Source organism: Scyliorhinus torazame, chromosome 27, assembly GCF_047496885.1.
Source record: "Scyliorhinus torazame isolate Kashiwa2021f chromosome 27, sScyTor2.1, whole genome shotgun sequence".
NCBI lineage: Eukaryota > Metazoa > Chordata > Chondrichthyes > Carcharhiniformes > Scyliorhinidae > Scyliorhinus > Scyliorhinus torazame.
In genome coordinates, this window is record NC_092733.1 from 9,662,194 (window position 1) to 9,688,210 (window position 26,017).

The window sequence follows — 26,017 nt, forward strand, 5'->3', positions numbered from 1 at the left end:
GATCTACGGACAATGAAGCACTTTGGCAGTGTATTCACTGTCGAGTCTGAGTGGGTGCTCTCTCGGCCTCTGGTTCTAAAGACCCTGGAGTCATGTCCCATTCTGGAAACTTGAACACAAGTCGACACTCGGTTTGCGGTACTGCGGGAGGTGCTACATTGCCAGAGCATCCTCTGACAAGAGGCTTTAAAGGCACAGTCCTCCCTTCCAGGTGGATGGTGAAGATCCCACGACAATGATGGTGATGTCTAGCACGAGGGGACATAGCTTTAAATTGAGGGGAGATAGATATAAGACAGATGTCAGAGGTAGGTTCTTTACTCAGAGAGTAGTAAGGGCGTGGAATGCCCTGCCTGCAACAGTAGTGGACTGGCCAACACTAAGGGTATTCAAATGGTCATTGGATAGACATATGGACGATAAGGGAATAGTGTAGATGGGCTTTAGAGTGGTTTCACAGGCCGGCGCAACATCGAGGGCCGAAGGGCCTGTACTGCGCTGTAATGTTCTATGTTCTATGGGTTAAAAGCCAACCAGTGTCCTGGTCAACATTAACCCATCAACCACAGCCAAAATAAAGTGGTAATGATTTGTGATACGTACAGTGAACAGTCATACTACAGTCAATTCACAAGTCGGTACAGTCAATGACGCCGCTATCAAACATTTCCATACCTGGGATTTGCATATATGTAAGGAACTGATTAACAGCAATGCCCTGGATGGGGTTTCCCCCTCATTAATGGTGCATTTTGCAATGTCGGAAACAGCAGCTGACACATTGACGGCGCACATTCTACAAGTAAGGGGTGTCTGATCCTCCGACTGAGAGACCAGGAACCCCGGGATAAACCGCTGGGCACTCCCATCGTACAGAGACCGGAAGCCGCCCACTCAGGCTAAGCTCTGAGTGCAGCCCAGTCACTGGCACAGCTGGCTGAGTTGGGTTTACAGTAGAGAGGGCGATTTGTTTCATTTTCCACTCGGCTCGATGCTGGAAGCTAGTTGGGCCTTTGCCGTTGCTCGTGATTCTCCCGCAGTCCACCCGGGTTGCCTGCTTTCGCTTTTGGATGGTAACGTTTCGAACGTTTCCCCGTCCCTGCTTCATTCGATCGTGTTGCCTCAGTGCCCGGGACCCTGCACTCTGCTGCTCTTTCTCGCCCCAGGAACAGGGGGAGGCTGTTCAGCCCTCTCAGCCTCTGCTATCACCCAATGAGGTTGAGGAAGATCTGTGACCTAACTCTGTACAGCCACCTTTGCTCCATACCTTTCAAATCTTATCAATCTCAGGTTTAAAATGAACAAGTGGATCAAAGGGTCATCTGCCATTTTCTGAGGAGAGTTCCGAGCTCCTATCATCCTTCCGCATGCAAAATGTCATGTGAGAGTACCTTTAAGAAATGGGTGTTTACTACTGCAGTGATGTCAGAGAGTGGGTGGAGCTGGGCTGTCTGTCAGCTTTTTACTTTCATTTGTGAGCAGGCTGCAGGGTGTGTTTTAGTTTCGTTTTCAGTGTTGGAGCTGAAGCCAGACAGAGCAGGTGCCCTGCTGATCTCTCTGCCATCAAAAGACTATCTCTTGATCATTTGGTGAATTCAGAATTATAAATGTTTTCAGTAGTGACTTTAACCTGATGTGCTTCTGATAAAGGTTTTGGTTTTAAGTCATATGGATGTTAAAAAGGAAAGCTTAAAGGATTACTTAGTCTTGTAGTCTTTGGGGGTTGTATTTGAATTGATGGTTGCTAAGATGTTCCCTGTATGTTTTAAAAAGGTTATCTTGAGTTCATAGAATAAACATTGTTTTGCTTTAAAAAATACTTTTCCATTTCTGCTGTCCCACACCTGTAGAGTGGGCCGTGTGCTCCCCATACCACAATCTAGTAAAAGTTGTGGGTCAGGTGAACTCCATGATACACTTTGGGGTTCTCTAAACCCTGACCCATAACAAAAAGAACAAAGAACAATTTGACCCTCCAAGCCTGTACCGGTCATACCACCCTTGGCCAAAACCCTCAGCACTTCCTTGTGCCGTATCCCTCTATACTCGTCCTATCCACGTATTTGCGGAGATGCCTGTTGAAAGCCGTTAACATATCAGCTTCCACAACCTCCCCTGGCAACGCGTTCTAGGCACTCCCCATCCTCTGCGTAAAAAACTGCCTCGCACATCTCCTCTAAACTTTGCCCCACGGACCTTTAGCCTATGCCCCCTAGTGACTGACCCTTCCACACTGTGAAAGAGTGCTCTACTCTATCCATGCCCCTCAGGCCCCATGCCCCTATGCCCCTCATAATCTTGTAGACCTCTATCAGGTAAAGTGTTTTCAAATTCCATCCCAAGTGTCTGTCGCTAATTTTGAGATTTTGCCCCTCATCCTGGACTCCCTCATCAGCAGAGAGTTCCCAATCTACCCGACCCGTTCCCCTCAATATCTTCAATCCTCAATCAAATCACCATTCATCTCACCTTCGCGAGTAACCTCTTGTAATTTAACCCTCGGAGTTCAGGTGCCGTTCTGTCAAGCTGATCGTGCGTTCCCTCCAAGGCTAATATATCTTTCTCGCAGGGTGGAGCAGGAACTGCTCACAGTGACTCTGGATGTGGTCTTTGTGTACCTGAAACATAGGATCATAGAATGCCTACCTGTGCAGAAGAAGGCCATTCGGCCCATCGAGTCTGCACTGACCCTCCGAAAGAGCACCCGACATATGCCCACTCCCCCGCCCTATCCCCGGAACCCCACCTAACCTGCACAACGTTGGACGCTAAGGAACAATTTAGCGTGGCCAACTCACCTCACCCGCACATCTTTGGACTGTGGGAGGAAACCGGAGCACCCGGAGGAAACCCACGCAGACATGGGGAGGACGTGCAGATTCCACACAGACAGTCACCCAAGGCTGGAATCGAACCCGGGTCCCTGGCGCTGGGAGGCGTGAGGCCTGTCTTCATGACATTTTAATGATCTCTGTACCAGCATCCCGAGTTTAATCGAACCTCTACCATTGCGAATTTTTCACCATTTAGGACGTACTGTGTTCGATCCATGTCAGGTCCAAAATGGGTGGCCTGACGTTTGCCTGCATCAAAATTCATTTGCCACAGTTTGGCCCATTTCCTTAATCTCTGAATATTTTACATCGTCATCTACACAATGCATTGCCACCTATCCTTGTGTCATCGTCATTAATAAATACAGCCAATAGTTGCGGATCCAACACAGTTCCCTGTGGAACACCATCCTGCCAATTGGAATGCTGATTCTCCGATCCCCCATCCGCGTGCTTCTCGGCATCGCGCGGGATTCTATCTTCCTGCCGCTTATCAATGGGATTTCCCATTGAAGCCACCCCACACCGCTGGGAAACCCGTGGCAGGGGGTGGGGGGGGGGGCACGATGCTGGCAGGAAAATAGAATCCCAAGACCAGGGAATTCTGGCCGAGATCCATAGGCATTTCCTTGTTCACTACTTTAGTTACCACTGCTAAATGGATCCAGGTTTTCACAGAACTTACAGTGCAGGAGGAGGCCATTCGGCCCATCGAGTCTGCACCGGCTCTTGGAAAGAGCATCCTACCCAAGGTCAACACCTCCACCCTATCCCCATAACATAGTAACCCCACCCAACACTAAAGGCAATTTTGGACACAAAGGGCAATTTACCATGGCCAATCCACCTAACGCGCACATCTTTGGACTGTGGGAGGAAACCGGAGCACCCGGAGGAAACCCACGCACACACGGGGAGGATGTGCAGACTCCGCACAGACAGTGACCCAAGCCGGGAATCGAACCTGGGACCCTGAAGTTAGGTGGTGCAGTATAAATCTAGACACAGATCATTTACTTGATAGTATGTCGATTCACATACTGCTAGAAAAGGCTGTATTACTTATCTCTTACCCATTGTCTTGCCAACAGTCTAGTGCCCCAGCAGTCCCCCTTTTTGTACCCTTCTGATGAAACAAAGTTCAATAAATTAAAACAGAAGATCTAAGATGAGAGGGGAGGTGGGGTGACCGCCCCCAATGGGGCACTGCCACAAAAAATCAAAACGTCAGAGGAAACTTACAAAATCAAAATAAAAAGTCAATCCTGGGGGTGACGGAGGAGCCCAGCCCCCGCCCTGCCCACAGGGCGCGGAAGCGTTTTTAATATGTGCTCATGGCGGCTTAACCAATCAATACCTTCCCCCTGCTTATCATTAACTTTAAGAATACAGTTAACACAACGCCAACAACCTCTTCACAATACTCAGTCACGTCGATCAGGTTGGAAATTCTTTCTCTCAGAGGGCAAGTCTCTGCCTCAGGAGGCGATGGAGGGCGGGGCCGTTGAATATTTTTAAGGCGGAGGCAGACAGAGTCTTGTTGGGCGAAGGGGATCAAAGGTTATCGGTGGGCAGATGGAAATTCGGAGCTGGAAAGACAATTAGGTGAGCCACGATCTTACTGACTGGCGGAGCGGGTTCGAGAGGCTGAATGGCAACCTTCTCACAGCCGTCCTTTTAAATCCTGGGCTGGAAGCCATCTGCCCCTGGGGGTTTGTCACTTTGTCCCTGCTTTAATTTGCTTCATTGAATTCAATTCGTCGAATGGGAAAGACCATTCGAAGGACCATCCTGTGCTGACCCAATCCCTGCCCTATCCCTGTAACCCCAACTGACCTTTTGGACACTTAGGGGCAACTTAGCATGGCCAGTCCACCTAAACTGCCATCTTTGGTGCGTATTCATTGCTTGTATTAATTGTGTTGAGATCCTTGGCCTGATTCAATATTAGTTTTCCTGGGGTTTCCAGCGTGCTGACTTCTTCCTTTTCTGTAAATATCAACTTTAACTCGATAAGCTCTCTGCCACTTCCTTAATTTTATTGACAGTGTTACCGCCATCTGTTTGCAAAGGCCCCTCATTACTCCTTGCCTTCCTCTTTCGCCATATAATCATAAAAAAACCTTTGTGTTAGCTTTGGTACTTCTTCCAAGTTGCTTTTCTTCTTCCTGTTTAGAAATCTTTCTATCTGTTCCTTTGGATCAACTTGCAAACGCACCAATTAGGAGCAGGAGTAGGCCATTCAGCCCCTCGAGCCTGCTCCGTCATTTCAATATGGTCACGGCTAATTGTGGCCTCAACTCCACATTCCGCCTCCTCTTTGACTTCCACATCAGTCGAGAATCTATCTACCCCTGCTTTAACAATATTCAATGAGCCTGCTTCTGGGGAAGACAGTTCCAAAGTGTCACGGACGGGAGAGAGAGAAACTGAACTTCTTTATCCTCTCCCGTCTGCCCCGAAGCAGGGACGTTTTTGAATTACTTTTAAAATAGGCCGTGGTGTGTTTATTTCCCAAGCCCTCAGTTTGTGCGATCCATTTGATCAATAACTCGCAGCAAACTCACTTTATGGTTAACTCAGAAGGTTAGTTTAAATCTGGTTCAAACCCCGGGGGTGGGTGGGGGGATATGGTGGGAGTGTTCGCAGATGCACACACAACACACACACACATACCCGCACACACACTACACACACACACACTCACAAACAACAGACACATACACACACACGCTCACACACAGACACACACACAGGAAACACACACATACAGATACACACAGACACACACACATAGATACTCACAGACACACACACACAGAAACACACACAGATACTCATGGACACACACACAGATACTCACACACACACAGATACTCACAGACACACACACACACACAAATATGCACAGACACACACACAGATACATGCATGCACACACAGACACTGATGCAAGCGCATACACACACACACACAAACATGCACACACACACACACACAAGCACACACATTCACACATGGACATACGCACACAAACACACACACAAACAAATATATAGACAGTAAGGCGGAATAAAAAAGAGGAAGATTTACAACTGTGGACAATACCCGTAAAAGAACCACAGAAATGAATATTAATTCACGTGATTTCCAGAATCCAGGAAGTTAAAGTCCAGCGGGTGTTTCCTTCGTGGTGGAGTTAGTCCAGGTGAGTTCCTTATTGGGGATGAGACAAATGACCCTGCGGCCAATAGGCCATGTGAAATGTCTCATTGGTTAGTTAATTGCCGCCTCAAAAGTAGTTTCTGTCCTCCTGGCTGAAAACCATTGTTTTCCTCAGGAGCAAAATGGTTGCTGTTAACGCTTCTTCAGGTATAACGAGTTTTGATGTCTCTGTCTTTGCTATCGCCCTGGCTGGGGGAGTCAGTTCTTTCAATAGCCACCCTGTCAACACCCTTCAGAACCTCATTTGTTTCAATAAGATCATCTCTCGTTCTTCTAAGCTCAAATAGATACAGGCCCAAACTGTCCAATCTTTCCTCAAGACAACCCTATCATCCCAGTTATCAGCCTCCCCCAGTCGCCAGTGTCTGTGCTATTTCTTTTGCATTTTTCTAAGTTTTTCTTTTAGTTTTAAATTGTCTATAAACTGATTCTGTGTCACAATGAACGCCTCTCACTGATTTTCTTGCATTGTACTAGAGGCAGCACGGTAGCATAGTGGTTAGCACAATTTCTTCACCGCTCCATGGTCCCAGGTTCGATTCCCAGCTTGGGTCACTGTCTGTGCGGAGTCTGCACATCCTCCCCGTGTCTGCGTGGGTTTCCTCCGGGTGCTCCGGTTTCCTCCCACAGTCCAAAGATGTGCAGGTTAGGTGGATTGGCCATGATAAATTGTCATTAGTGTCCAAAATTGCCCTTAGTGTTGGGTGGGGTTACTGGGTTATGGGGATAGGGTGGAGGTGTTGACATTGGGTAGGGTGCTCTTTCCAAGAGCCGGTGCAGACTCGATGGGCCGAATTGCCTCCTTCTACACTGTAATTTCTATGATCAGACCTGTCTTGTTTAATGTGGACAGTCTCTCTCATTGCCTCGATGTTTACCCTTCCTCAGTCAAGAGTCTGCGTTGCTGTTTTGTATTTTCCCCTTTCAAACACTTTATGGTGTTCAATCGTAGAATGATCGCTATTCGATAAATATCCATGGACCGTTAGGCTCATGTAAATCAGGCTTGTTGTTCGTTACTGAGATTGATATGGCAGGCCCCCTTGTTGGTTCCAGGACATGTTGTTCCGCAAAGATGTCCGGGACGCAGTCAAAGAAAGTTGCTACCTCTCTGACACATGCTTGTCCCTACCTGTATGAACGTTCAAACCTCACTCGGCCTTTGCTTCCTGCTGGTCTGATCTCTACACTTACACAAGATAAAGCCTCACAGCTGCCACATTTGGAGAGTTGGTGCACACACAATGGGCCGAATGGCCTCCTTCTGTGACTCTGATTCTCAATTCCACCTATAAACCCTCCACTGCCTATCTCTCATTATTATCCTCGCTCATTATTGAAGTGATTCCATTCTGAATCGCTTTGGTTACAGTTTCCTCTTTATCTTTCCTGTCGATCTTCTAACCCGGGTATATTTAGTTCAAAGTTCTGGCTGGTTTGCAGCCATGTTTCAATGATGGCCACCGCCTCATATCCTCCAAGTTGTGTTTCCGCCTGAAATTCACTCAAATTAATCTCTGTATCTCCCTCCCCTCCTTTATCCCTTCTTCCCTCGCTCTGTCAGCTCTCTCGCTCCATTTTGCCTCTCTTGCTCCATCTCTCTCTCTCACTCTGTCCCCCTCTCTTTTTCTCTCTCTCTCTCCCTCAATTTTCCCCTTCCCTGCTCCATTTCCCCCTCTCGCTCTGTCCCCCTCTCTGTTATCTGCTCTCTCTTTAATTTCCCCCCTTCCCTGCACCGTTTCCCCCTCTCGGTCTGCCCCCTCTCTCTAGTTTTCTCTCTCCCTCTCGTTTCACTTGCCCCCTCTCTCACTCTGCTCTCCCTTCTCTCACCCCCCTCATGCTCTTTCTCCCTCCCTCACTTTGCACCATTGAAGTCAACAGAAGTAAACAGTCGAGGCGAGTTGCGACGAGCCTGTGATTTTGCTGTTAATGCTGGTTATTTATTGTAAACTTGCTGCATTGGTGAATTAGATCAGCACTTCCTGGTTATTTTTGTGTCTGGACACAGTTGCCACAATAAAACAATTAAGGCAAATGTGTTCACTGAACAAGCCGGAGTTCCCACTTCCATATAGCTTTGGAATTCCCTGCATTAGTGAGGAAAGGACGGGACATCAACCCATTAAGAATCCAGAAATACTTTCAAAATGAAATTAGACAGTAACTTTGATGGACAAGTCTGGGACATAATTGGGAGTGAGTCGGAGCGTGGGGTTAGTTACACTCAGCGAAACATCCTGGGAAAATCCATGTGGACGACGCTATCCTAACTTGCTGCAGGAGGGGAAATACCATTAGGTTGGGTGGAATGTCAATTAACTCTTTGCCCAATATGCCTCTGTATTGGCTTCAATGTTGAGTAAAATCAGGCAGCATGTTAAACCAGTATTATTGCCCCGTCCACAGATTCTCCTAAAACTCGCTGGGCAGTCAGGTTAAAATATATCCGCTGGGTTGAACAGCCAAATTCACGCAAACACATGGGGTAAAGAGGGCCATTTGGCCCCTCGAGCCTGCTTCCCCATTCAATTAGATCTTGGCGTGACTCTTTTGCTTTATCACGTTCCGGTGGAGCGTGACGAGGTAAATCCGGTACCGGGGGATTGCTCCCAAAGCAACAGCACCTCTGCAATATTCCTGCCCTTCCGTTCCAATGGTAAGAAAATCCGGCATTCCTAGCAACGGGTGTGCGCTCCCAGCCCCTACCCAGCCTCGATGGCCATGCGGAAAGGTCAGCCTGGAAGTTCTCGGGCGGGAATCTCCAATCCGTCGTAAACGCCGTCGCGTGAACGGGCCGCTCCCACGTCTAATTCTGGCCCCTACAGGGGGCCAGCATGGCGCTGGAGCGGTTCGCGCTGCTCCAGCTGCAGATCCCGGCGCCAACTGTTCGCAGAACATAGAACATTGAACATACAGTGCAGAAGGAGGCCATTTGGCCCATCGAGTCTGCACTGACCCACTTAAATCCTTACTTCCCGTAACCCAATAATCCCTCCCATCCTTTTTAGACACTAAGGGCATTAGGGGCTGGTTAGCACACAGGGCTAAATCGCTGGCTTTTAAAGCAGACCAAGGCAGGCCAGCAGCACGGTTCGATTCCCGTACCAGCCTCCCTGAACAGGCGCTGGAATGTGGCGACTAGGGGCTTTTCACAGTAACTTCATTAAAGCCTACTTGTGACAATAAGCGATCTTCATTTTTTCATATTTCATTTAGCATGGCCAATCCACCTAACCTACACATCTTTGGGCTAGAACAAAGAACAAAGAAAAGTACAGCATAGGAACAGGCCCTTCGGCCCTCCAAGCCTGTGCCGACCATGCTGCCCGTCTAAACTAAAATCTTCTACACTTCTGGGGTCTGTATCCCGCTATTCCCATCCAATTCATGTAGGAGGAAACTGTGGGAGGAAACCGGAGCACCCGGAGGAAACCCATGTAGACACGGGGAGGATGTGCAGACTCCGCACAGACAGTGACCCAAGTCGGGAATCGAACCTGGGTCCCTGGAGCTGTGAAGCCACAGTGCTAGCCACTTGTGCTACCGTGCTGCAGAAAAATACTTTTCACTGTACCTCGGTACACGCGACAATAAACCAATCCAAATCCAAAAAGGAACAATACCCCTCTGCCAGTGTGGTGATGCAACGGCAAAAGCCCCTTGCATTTGCGTAGCAGCCTCTAACCGGAGAAAAGTGTTCGGTACTTTTGCAGGAGTGTTATCAACCAACAGATGATCCCGCCAGTTCATTGCTACTTGAGGCTGTCTTGTAAAGGGTGTTGGGAAAATCACGAGCCGCGAAAGGCGCTATATGAATGTAAAATGTTTTGCTGTCCTCTCCCTGCCCGTCTCTGCCTTGTCAATCAACCAACTCAAAAAGGGGCGGCCAAAAATTGCGAAGAGAGACTAGAAGGAATGGAATCAGGATTTGCACGTACAGCGCAGGGGTTTCGATATTATGGTGGATTTCCGCTTAATTTACTCCCTCTATTAATTGATTCCCTCTATTAATTGACTCCCTACATTAATTGACTCCCTGTTCCTCTTGCTTTACAGTTTCTCTGCCTCAAGAACATCCGGACCTTTTTAAATGCGTGCTGTGAGAAGTTCAACATGAAAAAGAGTGAACTGTTCGAAGCCTTCGATCTATTTGACGTGCGAGATTTCGCCAAGGTACTGCATCTATCGTACAAACTCAGATCTCACTCCCAGTGTCTGGGTCCTATGGGAAATTGAAACCTGCAAGGATGTTGGATTCATATTTTATCGAGTTGTGATTAGCACTTTGTAATTTTCCTTTGTGAATGGAGATATTGGAGGATCCCGCTTGGTTACCTGACACAGTGGTTAGCACCGCTGCGTCACGGCGCTAGGGACCCGGGTTCAATTCTGGCCTGGGGTGACTGTCTATGCGGAGTTTCAACCTCAGTAGCGGCCACTGCTGATTGGGCGAGCAGCCCTTGGCGGGAGGGAAGCCACAGGACAGCGGCCAAAGCGACAGCCACTTAATTGGCTGCGGCGGGTAAATGGTAGCGCAGCATCCCATCGCTTGGCAAAGTGGAGGGGCCACTGTATGTCCTCCCTACCCTCCTGACATCTCTGTCAACAACCCCCCCTCCCTCCCTCCTCTGTCCAGTCCTTCTCCCTTGGGGCCAGGGACCCGGGTTCGATTCTAGCCTTGGGTGTCTTTGTGGAGTCTGCACGTTCTCCCCGTGTGCACGTGGGTTTCCTCCGGGGGCTCCGGTTTCCTCCCACAGTCCAAAGATGTGCAGGTTGGGTGGATTGGCCATGCTAAATTGCCCCTTAGTGTCCAAAAAGGTTAGGTAGAGGTGTGGGTCTAGGTAGGGTGCTCTTTCAGAGGGTTGGTGTAGACTCGATGGGCCGAATGGCCTCCTTCTGCACTGTAGGGATTCTACAATTCGAGTGAGGCTCAGTCCTGTCCATTGCAGATTGTGGCGCTGCAGGGGCTAGAGAGAAATCTGATTGGCCAATGAAGAAGGGATAATTACCAGCCAATGAATGCATGTTGGAGTGTTGAATGGCTGAGGGGCAGGCAGAATCGGTAGCTACGCGTTCTGCACCGACTCCTTGCATGGCGGGAAGGGAAACTACCCTGCACATCCTAGCCCAGAGGACGGGTTGCGGTTGGCACGTTCCCACAGGTCGCAGTGCGGCCAAGTCCAGGTGGTCTGCTTTGGCCACGTTCGCTGGGAGAGGAATATCGGGCAGGCTGCCAGGAGGAGCCAAACCCTGGCCATGGAACCTCCCAGGGCAGGCGGGTGCTGGGGTCACTGTCTGATCCAAACCGCGCTGGCTCCGCGGAGCCCAGTTGTAGAACGGGCCGGGACACATCAGACTCAACTTTCACAACTCTGAAACCAAATGTGATCATATTATCACATTCTGGGCTGTGACCAAAGCCACAAGAGTGAGGGGAAGTCACTCCAGTCAGCAGCAAACCAGAGTGAGTACACAACTCATAGGATTTATATCTGGGTAATTATTGAGATAATGGAGGTGACACAAAGCAGGGTGGGATGCAGGAGATTGAGATCGAATTGGAAACTGAAAAATGGAAGATTTTCCTTCCATTGCTTTAACTTTGTGTATTTTTTCACAATCCTTTATTGTCGAACAGAAGTGAATCATACTTGGGTATTTTTCACCCTTTGTGGGTTCTCTCGAGAACTGTGCAGTCATAGTGATATCACACAGCCACCAACAACACGGTTTCAGGGTGCCTTGGCAACTGTTGATGTACAATTTACTCGCCTCCATTGGGCAATATTTTAAAGCTGCTTGCCCCAACTAGCCTCAGTGTCCATGGTCCAGGGAGGTAGAAAGAGATTACACCCCTCCCCAGTGTGTAACAGGTTATATTCACAGTGTTTTGAAATGTCTGCTCCATGCTCCCAGCTTCCTTTACAGTCTGTTCTCTTTGCTCCGAGTCCACGCCCAGGCTGAACCAATCTGGCCCAGAGAACACCAATAGCAATCAGACTCACGCAATCAAACGCGAAACAATCGAATGTTGCACCTGGGAGGAATCAGCCAGCTTCCACAGCCCAGCAATGCCTCTCCCCCTCAGGTTCGGACTAGTGCGGAGGAGAGGGCCGCATGTACCCGCGATATCTCGGTCCATCAAATATGCCCGCCAGAACACATCGGGCGGGATTTTCCGGCCTTCCCGCGAATGGGATCTTCCGGTTCAGCTGAAGTCACCCCTATGGCGGGCGAGCCACGCAAAAGCCTTTGGTGGGACTGGACGGCCCTGCCAGCGGCCAATGGCTCTTGGGTGGGGTCCGATAGGTAGAAACTTTAGCACAGCAAAGTCAATACTGCGGCTACCAGGGCAGGTCAAAGGCTAGGAATCCTACGTCGAGTGACTCACCTCCTGAACCCCCAAAGCCTGTCCACCATCTACAAGGCACCAGTCAGGAGTGTGATGGAATACTCTCCACTGACCTGGATGAGCGCAGCTCCAACAACACACATGGAGCTCGACACCATCCAGGACAAAGCAGCCCCGCTTGATTGCTCCTCCTTCCGCAAACATTCACTCCGACGCACAGTGGCAGCCGTGTGCACCATCTACAAGATGCACTGCAGGAACTCACCAAGGTTCCTTAGGCAGCACCTTCCAAACCCACGACCACTACCATCTAGAAGGACAGGACCTGGGAACCCCACCACCTGAAGGCTCCCCTTCAAGTCACTCACCACCCTGACTTGGAAATATATTGGCCGTTCCTTCGCTGTCGCTGGGGCAAAATCCTGGAACTCTCCCTAACAGCACAGAGGGTGTACCTACACCTCAATGACTGCAGCAGTTCAAGAAGGCGGCTCACTACCATCTTCTGAAGGGCAGTTAGGGATGGGCAATAAATGTTGACCTAACCCCACCTCCCATAAATGAATTGAAAAAAAGCCCCCTGAGAGGAATTGAGGAGACTCAATAAAAGCTTCTAGAATGCGGAAAGCTACTGATGTTATGGCTGGGTAAACAGAGCTAAATTAACCAGCTGAGATGTAATGAGACTGTCTCACATTTCACCTTAATGAACAGGCTCAATGTAAGTGGGCGAGGACTCAGGGCTGAACTTAGCTCGAGCTTTGTGTCTTTAATGCCCTTCCACAGTCCACCATAAATTATGACATCCTCCCAGTAATTTGCCATCTTCCAAATTATATAATAACTGCAATAATGTGGCTTTGTCAGATCGTACACCATTTAATATCCCTGAGCTTTCAGCAGTCTCTCTAATCTTACCTCATTACAAGGCTGGCTCGGAGACTCTTTAATCTCTTCCAGGACACCGATCCTTTCATCTTCCCTTCTCGCCATCGAGCTGCTTTGTTCTGTGGGTCCTCTGCACCCCGGCCTCTCCCATCTTTGCTTGCAAGCTAAACCAGATATCCGCCATTAAACTGCTCCCTGGTAACTCCCGACCTCCAACCAGGCAGGAGGAGGCCAGCGGGGCCTCTGCGTTCCCTTTGAGGTCGCGCCTCAGTGAGCAAATATCGACCTTTCCTTCCTCCGGTCTAGACATAATTCTCCAGCAACCAGAGTTCAAATCCCACAGCCGACAGCTACATTCAATGAATTAGTAAATCTGGGGGCGGCATATGGCGCAGTGGTTAGCACTGGGACTGCGGCGCTGAGGACCCGGGTTCGAATCCCGGCCCCGGGTCACTGTCCGTGTGGAGTTTGCACGTTCTTCCCGTGTCTGCGTGGGTTTCACCCCCACAACCCAAAGATGTGCAGGGTAGGTGGATTGGCCGCGCTAAATTGCCCCTTCATTGGAAAAAATTAATTGGGCCTCCACGTGACTCCAGACCCACAGCAATGAGGTTGCCCTCTTAACTGCCCCTCGAAAATGGCCACGCGCGTCGCTCCGCTCAAGGGCAATTAGGGATGGGCAATTCTAGCCTCGCTCAGATGCCAAGGACAGATACAACACCGCCCCTTCCGCGCACCACCCTCCCCTGTCGGAAACCTCCTACCGAACCGGACGGTGGGAGGTACATTCACTCAGAGGCTGAAGATGGCAGCTGACCACCAGCTTTCCCAGTGCCAACTAGGCATGGGCAACAAATGCTGGCCTACCATGTCCTATCCTGAGAATGAGTTCAAAACTCTCCTGTAGTCCCTCTCTACAAATGTTATCTGATACGCTGCTCCCTCGGTGTATCAAAAGTTAGTTCTGTGTTTCTTTCGATGACCTCTTTGATTATCTCGTAAAAGCTCAAAATGAAAGTGCCCTGCGTGATGTCTGCTTCAGAGGCTGTAGGGTACAGACACCGGCCATTGGTTGCGGAAGGTCGGAAGTGTGCCAGTGGACACCGTGTCCTCCATCTCCAAGGCTACCCGCCTGCGAGCGTGGCCGCGGTAGAGAGGCAGACAGTGGAGTCAGACGACCCCCTCGAACACCGCCCCCCCCCCCCCCCCCCCCGCCGCCACTACCGGGACCTGTTAATGGCCACCTTGGCGGAGCAGGCCTCCGAGGGGGTCCTCCCGTCCCCACCCCACCCGTCCCTCTGAACGTTTACAATATAGCGGACAAATCCCAACAAGATAATTCGACAAAACGTCGACAGGGGTGACCGTAACGTGGCGACATTTCTCTGGAGCCTTTGCCTCTGTAGAGGCCGAGCCTGTGCTCCGTACCCCGAACTGGGAACATGCCCGGAATGTTCCACAGGCTTCAAACCGGAAAACGCTGCAAACCCTCAACTGGTTTGGCAGCGACCGTGGCAGGGGAAGCAAAGCTGGCATACGTTGGGAAACCGAATCACTGGGTCTGAAACATTAACTCTGGGCGGGATTACTCGAGTGCCCCGCACCTCCCCGTGCTCGCTGCCTGGCGGTGCGATCTTCCAGTCCCTCCGAGGTCTATGCCATTTGCTGCGTTTTTCCGTTCGACGTTGAGGGTTTGAGCATCTGCAGTGTGTGGCATTGTCACACCATTGCCCCCCCCACCCCCCCACCCCCCCCCATTCTCTGCGCAAATCAGCAATGTGCAATCTGGGAGGAATGTTACAGTATTTTTCAGTGTTGAGTTTGCAATGACTGAAGGGTGTTTGAATCAAGCAGCAGTCCATTTTACCCAAATCGAGTGGGTTTACAGTAAAGCCCCTTCCTTCGAGCTGATACGGATGTTATGGAAGCCGTTTTTTTTTAACCGCCAGCTCTAAACTATGTTGCTCTTTGGCGAGCCTAACAAGTGTTTTTTTATTGGTTGATAACTCTGTCAGGATGTAGCTGGGGTGCTTTGTAAAGTGTGTAACTTTTACTGCTGCTGGTGGTTTGTGATGGGAAACGGATTGGAGGGTGCACACAGTTGCTTTGCTGTGGTAATCCTGTGCGCCTTTGAACCGCTGATAGACAATTGCAACAGCACAAGGTGCAGGTTGAGAAATTTCACTTCATGCCTAATATGGTCCTTCCCTTTTGAAAGGTGTTAGTCAAGGCCCTGTTGTCACAGCACCATTTTTTGAGCTAGCGTGCACACTCACACCCATAGTCACACACATTTACACTCATACACACTCACACACACCTACTCACACACACACTCACTCAAACTCACACTTACACACACTGGCACACACACAAATGCATACGCACAAATTCATGTATACACACACATAGCCACACACACTCACACATGCTAACACACTCGTGCACACACACTGACTCACACACACAGATACACACTCACATACACACTGACACACACACACTCGCAGACACATGCAGTCACACTCACTCACACTCACTCCCACACACTGATACACACACGCACACTCACATGCACATACATTCACACACTCCCACACACTGATACACACACGCACATGCACATACAATCACACTCCCACACACTGATACACACACGCACACTCATGCACATACATTCACACACTCCCACACACTGATACACACACGCACACTCACATGCACATACAATCACACACTGACACACACTGATACACACCGATACACACTGACACACACTGGTACACACATGCACACTCACACGCACACTCTCACACAAAGCCACACATTCACTCACACGCTCACCCACTGACACACACTGATACAAATATACACACTCCCACACACTGATATACACACACACTTACGCAAATACTCGCACTCACACATTCACTCACACACACATACACACTCACAGTCACACATTCTCACACTCACAGTCACATACACAGTCACACAGATACACAAGCTCACACACATAGACACGCTCAAATACTCACACACACTCACACTCAGGCACGCACACACACACTCACACGCAATCTCTCAAACACACACTCACACACATACACATACACACACACCCACACACAAACACTTTTGTGTTAGGAAATGGTTTATTGACCCCTGTAGAAATATGTTAGAATAATTCCTGATTATTTAATTTTGGATGTGTTGGAACAAGAGATGCTAAATAAATGTCCGATCTCACACAATATTTCAGCTGACCCCTTCTGAATGATCGCTTTTACCAGTCCAGACCCTCTGGGGGATACAGAGTGTACCAGTCTGAGCTGGTTTATTTACGCACAAAAACGATGACAGGTCTTTTCATCGACAGCTGTCCTGGTCTTGCATCGCCTGCCTCTGCACAACAGGCCTCATAACTTCCTCGCAGGTTGATTGATACACACACAAACAAAATGCTTCGAGATTGGAGCTGCTTATCAAACCCCTGTGAGTATTTGACAGGGGCTGAATGTTTCTTCCATACAATCCATCCCCTGTTAGCCACGGGATCTGTCCCGCTTTCTTCACTGAAGCATTCAAGACTCGGTTTCAGATATGAAGCCTCGGTCATAAGAGCTTGAGGAACTGATGCATTCCTCAGTCCATACAGACCAACTCCCAGAGCCTGCGTGGGGTTAGTTAATTTATGCCTGGATGGGAATTGGGATTTACAATTGAGCTGGGAAACAACAAATTCAACATAGAGTAGCTTCTGTCACAGCGCTGGCTCATGTATCTGTATAACGGAAATTACCGTTATATCATCGTGAGAATCCCCCTCAACCACCTCCTCCCTGTGCCTGAAGAGCTCCACCCTGGGTCTCAGTGCGGCTTCCGCGCATCAAGACGCTCCATGGACATGATCTTCAGCGCGCGACAAATCCAGGAAAGGTGCCGGGAGCAGCATCAACCTCTGTACACGGCCTTCTTCGATCACACAAAGGCCTTCGACTCTGTCAACCGTGCGGGCCTGTGGAACATCCTCCTCAAATTCGGCTGCCCGCAGAAATTCGTCGTTCTCCGCCTCCATGGGACATGCAAGCCGTGATCCCCACCCAATAGAACCACCACAGATCCAATACGTGTGCAAACTGGGGTCACTCAGGGCTGCGTCATCGCACCAACCCTCTTCTCCGTCTCCCTCGCAGCAACACTCCAACCCTGAAGCTCCCCGCTGGAGTGGAGGGAACCGACTGGACAGGCAGGAAGCTGTTCAACCTCCGACTCCTCCAGGCCAGAACCAAGCTCACCCCGACCTCTGATCGAGCTGCAGTACGCAGGCGACGCCAGTGTGTGCTCACACTCACAGGCCAAGCTACAAACCATCGTCGACACATTCACCCAGGCAAGTGAGAGAATGGGCCTCAGGCTAAACATCCGGAAAACAAAGGCCCTCTACCAGCCCGCTCCTGGCACGCACAACCGCCCCTCAACCCGTCAAAATCCACGGTGAGTCCCTGAACAACGTGGATCATTTCCCAGACCGCGGGATCCTCCTCTTGGTGCGAGCAGATACTGACGACGAACTCCAGCATCGACTCCAATGCATCAGTGCAGTCTTCAGGCGCCTGAGGAACAGAGTGTTCGAACACCGAGACCTCACACCCAGCACCAAGCTCATGGTGTACAGAGCAGTCCTGGTCTCTGCCCTCCTGTGTGCATCAGAAACATGGACAATGTACAGCAGGCACCTCAACTCCCTGTTGAGATATCACCAACGTTGCCTCCGCAAAATCCTGCAAATCCACTGGCAGAATAGCCGTACCAACGTGAGGGTCCTCTCCCAGGCCGGTATCCCCAGTATCGAGGCACAGGTCACGCTTGACCAGCTGCGATGGGCCGGGCCACATTGCCCGCATGCCCGACACCAGACTCCCGAAACAAGTGCTCTACTCCGAGCTCCGCAATGGCAAGCGATCACTAGGAGGGCAGAGGAAACACCACAAGGATACTCTGAAAACCTCCCTCAATAAATGCAATACCCCCACCGACAGGTGGCAGTCGCTTGCCTCAGAACGCACAAACTGGAGAAGAAGCATCCGCAAAGGCGTCAATCACCTCGAGCGTCGCAGGGCGGAGCACACGGGGGCCAAGCAGCGGAGGGGGAGCGCAGAATCCAGAGCGTCCCACTCACCCCATCAAACACCCCCTGCCCAACCTGTGGCAGAGTCTGCGGCTCCAGGATCGCACTAACTCCACACAGACAGTCACCCCAGGTTGGATTTGAACCCAGGTCGCTTGTGCTGTCAGGCAGCAAGGTTTTTTTGTTGTTTTTCTTTTAATTTAGAGCACCCAATTCTTTTGTTTTTTCCAATTGAGGGACAATTTAGCGCGGCCAATCAACCTACCCTGCACATCTTTGGGTTGTGGAGGTGAGACCCACACAGACACGGGGAGAATGTGCAAACTCCACACGGACAGTGACCCGGGGCCGGGATTGAATCCAGGTCCTCGGTGTGGTGATGTTCATCAATGTAAATGCATGTAGGCTAGCTAGAGGGAGCACTAGAAACATCACACACACTCAACCAATAGATAAGTTACATAGGACGCGACCAATGGACATTCACGATACACAAGGAGGTGACACGACCACAGGGGGGCGTTACACTAACCCATATATAAAGGACATCATACACATGATCTGCCTCTTTCCAGTGGAGACAGTCAGTGAGTAGAGACACAGGGTTGATTCAATATTACACCCACCACATGGATTGCAGCAACTGGTTAGTCAGTCTGGGTAGCTATAGTAGGATTAGCAGTAGTGTCGAACCCGAGTAATAGAAGTGTAAATAGTTTAATAAATGTGTTGAAGTTATCTCCACGTCGGAACCTTCCTTTGTCAAGTGCATCACAAGGAAGCCGCTTATGTTACACCTACAACATAACAAATCACTCGGCGCCTTGAGGCAGTAGTGCCTCCACAACCCAAAGATGTGCAGGGTAGGTTGATTGGCCGCGCTAAATTGTCCCTCAATTGGAAAAAACAAAAGAATTGGGTGCTCTAAATTAACCACCGCACCACCGTGCCGCTCCTTCAGGTGGCAGTGTTAATCACTGTGCCACTGTGCCACCCTAGTTCTCCCCGTGTGTGCGTGGGTTTCCTCCGGGTGCTCCGGTTTCCTCTCACAGTCCAAAGATGTGCAGGTTGGGTGGATTGGCCATGATAAATTGCCCTTAGTCCAAAATTGCCTTTAGTGTTGGGTGGGGTTACTGGGTTATGGGGATAGGGTGGGGGTGGGCGTGGGTAGAGTGCTCTTTCCAAGAGCCGGTGCAGACTCGATGGGCCGAATGGCCTCCTTCTGCACTGTAAATTCTATGATTCACAGAGCCAGGGACCTGGGTTTGATTCCCCGCTGGGTCACTGACTGTGCGGAGTCTGCACATTCTCCCCGTGTCCGCGTGGGTTTCCTCCGGGTGCTCCGGTTTCCTCCCACAGTTCAAAGATTATGCACGTTAGGTGGATTGGCAACGCAAAATTACCCTTTAGTGTCCAAACGTTAGGTGGGGTTGCCGGGTTACTGGGATAGGGTGGAGGTGTGGGCTTAGGTAGGGTGCTCTTTCGGGGGGGGGGGGGGCTGGTGAAGACTCAATGGGCCGAATGTCCTCCTTCTGCACTGTAAATGCTATGATGATGATCATGTTTGACAGTATCTTCAACTGGAGTGAATCATGCATTCAGATACTGGCCACAACATCTCAACAGTGGATCCTCAGCACTTGTTGCATTAGCTCACGATTGCGATGTCTTGGTCAGATACCTTCAACCACAGCTACAAATGACCTAACCTCACACATTCACACACACACACTCACTGTGCGCACTGTGTCTGTAGGTGAAGGGGAACACCTCTCACTTCACTACATGTAGAACAGGCCATCAGGGCGTTTATGGAGCAGCTCGCCGTTCAACCTGCCCTTTGAGTAAAATCGCACAGGCCTGTGCAAAAATAATCGGCCCGTCAAACCTGTCTCAGTTCCTGGACTGTCAGCATCGTCACAAAACTATCTGAAATAGTGTGCATTTATATAGCGCCTCTCACGTCCTCAGGCTGTTCCAAAGCACTTTGTATCCAATGAGGTGCGTGTGAAGGGCAGTCACCGTTGTAGCGCAGGAAACACAGCAGTCAATTTGCGCACAGTAAGCTCCCGCGAGCAGTAACGTGAAAATGACCAGGTCAGCGGATCTTAGTGATGTCGGCTGAGGGTTAAATATTGGAGCAAGTTGAGGCCTCGCGTCTCGTCCCCGAGTACAACACCAAGACGTCAACGTGGCACCTCCCGATTGCAATTTCCTGTGCCGAGCGGGGTGCCACTGGGATCACTGCTGGCGCCTCAACTCTTTCCAATTGAGGTAAATGGTCGGGGTGAGGGGACTGAAGCGATTGTCGCTAAATTTGCTGACGACACAAAGATAGAGTCATAGAGTCATGAATGTTTACAGCATGGAAACAGGCCCTTCGGCCCAGCTTGTCCATGCCGCCCAGTTTCTATCACTAGGCACTAGGCTAGTCCCACTTGCCCGCATTTGGCCCATATCCCTCTATACCCACCCTGCCCATGTAACTGTCTAACTGCTTTTTAAAAGACAGAATCGTACCCACCTCGACCACAACCTCTGGCAGCCCATTCCAGATGCTCACCACCCTCTGTGTGAAGAAATTTCCCCTCTGGTCTCTCCCCTCTCACCTTAAACCTTTGCCCTCTACTTCTAGACTCATCTACCCTTGGGAAAAGATGTTGACCATCTACCTTATCTATGCCCCTCATTATTTTATAGACCTCGATAAGATCACCCCTAAGCCTCCTACGCTCCAGGGAAAAAAGTTACATCCTTTCCTTATAACTCAGACCATCAAGTCCTGGTAGCATCCTCGTAAATCTCTTCTGCACCCTTTCTAGTTTAACAATATCCTTCCTATAATAGGGTGACCAGAACTGAACACAGTATTCCCTGTGTGGTCTTACCAATGTCTTGTACAACTTCAACAAGACGTCCCGACTCCTGTATTCAATATTCTGACCAATAAAACCTAGTATGCCGAATGCCTTCTTCACCTCTGTCCACCTGCGACTCCACCTTCAAGGAGCTAGGAACCTGTACCCCTAGATCTCTTTGTTCTGTAACTCTCCCCAACTCCCTACCATTAACTGAGTAGGTCCTGCCCTGATTTGATCGAGAAGGAAAGTAAATTGTGAAGAGGGTGTAAGGGGGCTACAAAGCGACATACATGGAAATAGGAGCAGAATGAGGCCATTCCGCTCCACCATTCAATATGATCATTTTTAAAAAAATGTATTTTTTCCAATCATATTCAGAAGCACAAAAACACGAAACAGGAACATTATCAACACCCCCACAGTTTGTGCAATGTTTCCCCCATTTCACCCCATCTCCTTCCCTCTCCCACCTCCGCGACAAACAATTCCTCAAACATGGTCATGAACTGTCCCCAAAGATCGCCGCCACAGGGTCCGGCCTGGCCGCTACCCCCACAGTCTTCGATAGCGTCTCAAGCCCCCTCCCAGTATATCTCCAGCTTCTCGCAGCCCCAGGACACGTGCGTGTGATTTTCTGATCCTCGCCCACACTCGTTTGCGAACCCCTTGGAAGAACGCACTCATCGCCGCCCAGTAATAATGCAGCAGGTTTGGTAGTGCCCTTTCTGCCTCTGCCTCTGTGACAGGGCCTTCTTCACCCTCGGTACCTTCCCCGCCCATATAAACTCCGAAATCGCTGCGTCTAGTTTCCTGAAGAAAGCCTTCGGGATAAAGATCGGGAGGGTTCCGGAATACAAACAGGAACCTCGGCAGCACGTTCACCTTAACCACCTGGACCCTCCCCGCCAATGTCAGGTGTAGTGTATCCCACACCTCCTAAAATCCCCCCGGACCTCCTCCACCAACGTTGTCAGGTTCCACTTATACATCGTCGGCCACTCCCCCATCGCCTGGACCCCCAAATACCTGAACCTGTCCCTGGAAACCCAAAATGGCAACGGCCCCAGATTGGCTCCCCGACCGGCCGCATTCACCGGAAACACCTCACTCTTCCCAACATTCAACTTATATCCTGAGAAGGCCCCGAACTTTTCTGGTATGTCCCTAATTCTCCCCAGACTCTCTGGCGATTCCGACAGGAACAGCAGCAGGTCGGCTGCATACAGCGGCACCTGGTGTTCCCTACTCCCCCACACATTCCTCTGTCACTCCACTGACCCCCCTAAGGGCCACCGCCAAGGGCTCTATCGGCAGCGCGAGGAACAGCGGCAACGGCGGACACTCCTGCCTCGTTCCCCTGTGCAACCCAAATCTCATCTCATTTGTTTGTACGCTCACCACCGGGGCCACATACAACAGACGCACCCACGCCACAAACTTCGGGCCAAACCCAAAACTTCCCAGGATCTCCAACAGGTATCGCCACTCCACCTTCTCCGCGTCCATAGAGACCACTACTCTGGTACTCAACCCTTTGGCGGGGTCACATTTAGTAGCCTCCTGATGTTACTGGAAAGCTGCAAATTTGGCGACAACCCACCTCGTCCTATGTTCCAAATCATTGATGCAGTTGAGGCCCCAGCATTGGTCCCTGAGGCAATCCGCGCGTTACAACTTGCCAATCTGAAAATGACTCATTTATCCCAATTCTCTCTTCCCGTTAGTCAGCCAAACCTCTGTCCATGTTAATACATCACTCCCAACACCATGAGCTCCTATATTGTGTAAGAACCATCGTTACCGGGATGTGGGCGTCGCTGGCTAGGTCAGTATTGAATTCCCATCCCTAATTGCCCTGAGAAGGTGGTGGTGAGCTGCCTTCTTGAACAGCTGACAGTCCCTGTGATGTCGATACACCCATAGCGCTGTTAGTGAAGGAATCCCAGGATTTGGACCCAGCGACAACGAACGGCGATAGGGTTCTGAGTCAGGATGGTGAGTGGCTGGGTGGGGGGGGGGGGGGGGGTAGCCTACAAGTGGTGGTTTCCCCATGCATTTGCTGCCCTTGTCCTTCGAGGTGGTAGAGGTCGTGGATTTGGAAGATGCTATCTAAGGAGCCTCAGCGAGTGCATCTTGTAGATGATGTGCAGACTGCGGCTATTGTGCATAGTTGGTGGGGAGTGAATATTTAAAGGGGTGGATGGGACATTACATCAACTGGTGCCCTTTTATCTACCCTGCTTGTTACACCCACAAAGAATTTGCCAGAATCTCAGGAACTTGGCAAAGTACAACCAGTGTATCCAATATCTCTGCAGCCACTGCTTTTAAGACCCTAAGATGCAGGACATCAGATCCAGGGTCACTTTAACTCCCATCAGCTCTCACAGTATGTTTTCCTTAGCGATTGCAATTGTTTTAATTAAATTCTCCCTTCTTTTTGCCTCTTGATTTTCAACTACTCTTGGGCTGCGTTTTGTGTCTTCTATTGTGGAGACAGATACAAAATATTTGTTTAAAACCTCTGCTATTTCCTTGTTTCTCAGTGTTACCAGTTACCACATTAGCGATGCTTAATTTAGCCACTCTTTTGCATTTTGCATAATTCTAGAAGTTTTTACTGTCTGTTTTTATATTTCTTGCTACTTTTCTCTTGAACTCTAATTTCAGCCTCTTTAATATTTTTTAGTCATCCGATGTTGGTTTGTGGAATATTTCCAATCTTCTGGGCTACCACTAATTTTTGCAACGTTGTACATATTTTCTTTCAATTTAACTCAATCCTTAACTTCCTGAGTCAACCACAGATGGTTCTTTCTTCTCATAGTATTTCTTTCTCAAGAGAATATATCTTTGTTGAGAGTTATAACATTTCTCCTTTAATGTCTGTGACTGATCCCTCCTGTCTTACCTTGTAACTTATTTTTCCAATCCAGTTCAGCCAAGTCTGCAATTCCCTTTAGAGTTTAAGACTCTAGCTTCAGAACCACATTTCTCACCCTTGAACGGAATGTAAAATCTTATCAGAATATAATCACTCTTACCAAGAGGATCTTTTACTGTGAGGCACTTTGTTCAATCCTATCTCATTACACATTGCCATGTATGAAATAGCCTGGATCCCTGGTTGGTTCCAGAAGATATTATTCTGAGAAACTGTCCTGAATACATGCTTTGAACTTGTCCTCCAGACTACCTTTGCCAATTTGATTCGACCAATCAATATGAACATTAACGTCACCCACCATTATTGCAGGACCTTTCTTACAAGCTCCCATTATTACCTGATTTATACTCCACCCAAACTGATTCTACACTTTGATCCTCTAAACCAAGATCATCTCTCACCGTGTGGTGTTGGTACACCCACAGTGCTGTTAGGGAGGGATTTCCACGATTTTGATCCAGTGACAGTGAAGGAATGGTGATATATTTCCAGTCAGGAGGGGAGCCTCCAGGTGGTGGGGTTCCCAGGTGTCTGCTGCCCTTGTCTTTCTAGATGGTAGTGCTTGTGGGTTTGGAAGGTGCTGACTAATGGCCTTGGTGAGTTCCCGCAGTGCATCTTGTAGATGGTGCACACGGCTGCTACTGTACGTCGGTGGTGGAGGGTTTGAATGTTTGTGGAAGGGGTGCCGATCAAGTGGGGCTGCTTTGTCCTGGGTGGTTTCGAGCTTCTTGAGTGTTGTGGGAGCTGCACTCATCCAGGGCAAGTGGAGAGTATTCCATCCTGACTTGGGCCTTGTAGATCTTGGGGAGTCAGGAGGTGAGTTACTCACCGCAGGATTCCCTTCCTCTGACCTGCTCTCGTAGCCACAGTATTTACATGGCTCGTTCATGTCATGATATCCACATTAACATATCATGGTGCAATCACACACACACTGATGGACAGGCAGTTGGACCAACCAACACACACACAACATCGCAGCCAATCACCAGTGAGAGCACACGCACAATAAAACAGGGAACGCCACAGTTCCCGCTCATTCTACCAGGAGATAGCTCAGAGCACAGAGCTCACAGCGCGCCACTCAGACATACACCATGTGCTGAGTGCCTCTCTAAGATAGTGCTAGGGCTGGGTCCACAGGTTAGCTGGTGAAGCACGAACCACAGCCAGAAGTTAATAGTTATTATTGTACAGAATAATAAAACAGAGTTTTACCATCTACAACCGTGTTGGTTCGTTTGTGTATCGGAACACCCAACACGACATGATACCAGGACTGGAAACTCGCCAGTGACTGTGAGACCTACCTGCACCTCTTCAGAAACCCGCCATCCTGCACCATGGATACCATCAGCCCGCCGCAGCCGCTCCGGATCGCTGGTAATCTCGGCGTAAACTGGAAGCTGTTTAAACAGCGCTTCCAGCTCTTCCTAGAAGCCACAGACAGGGAGAATGCATCGGACACCAGGAAGATCGCCCTCCTCCTCTCCACGGTGGGGCAACACGCCATCCACATCTATAACCCCCTGGCATTCACGGAAGGCGAGGACAAGACAAAATACAAGATGGTCCTTCTAAAGTTTGAGGAACACTTCAACGTGGAAGTTAATGAGAGCTTCGAGAGGTACCTCTTCCAGCAGCGCCTGCAGGGTAAGGATGAGCCTTTTCAATCTTTTTTGACACACCTCCGTATCCTCGCGCAGTCCTGCGACTATGAGGCCACCTCCGACTCCATGATTCGAGATCAGATAGTTTTTGGGGTCACCTCGGACACTC

At 49.7% G+C, this 26,017-nt stretch overlaps 1 protein-coding gene across 4 annotated transcripts in view; it reads left to right on the plus strand.

Moving 5' to 3' along the window:
• LOC140403193 (proto-oncogene vav-like) overlaps positions 1 to 26,017 on the plus strand; it is a 115,043-nt gene that overhangs the window by 18,967 nt on the left and 70,059 nt on the right. For all 4 annotated transcript variants that reach the window (XM_072490938.1, XM_072490940.1, XM_072490942.1 and 1 more), the window contains exon 2: positions 10,116 to 10,232. In XM_072490938.1, coding sequence (XP_072347039.1) covers positions 10,116 to 10,232 — 117 coding nt within the window. The remainder of the gene's footprint in view (positions 1 to 10,115; positions 10,233 to 26,017) is intronic.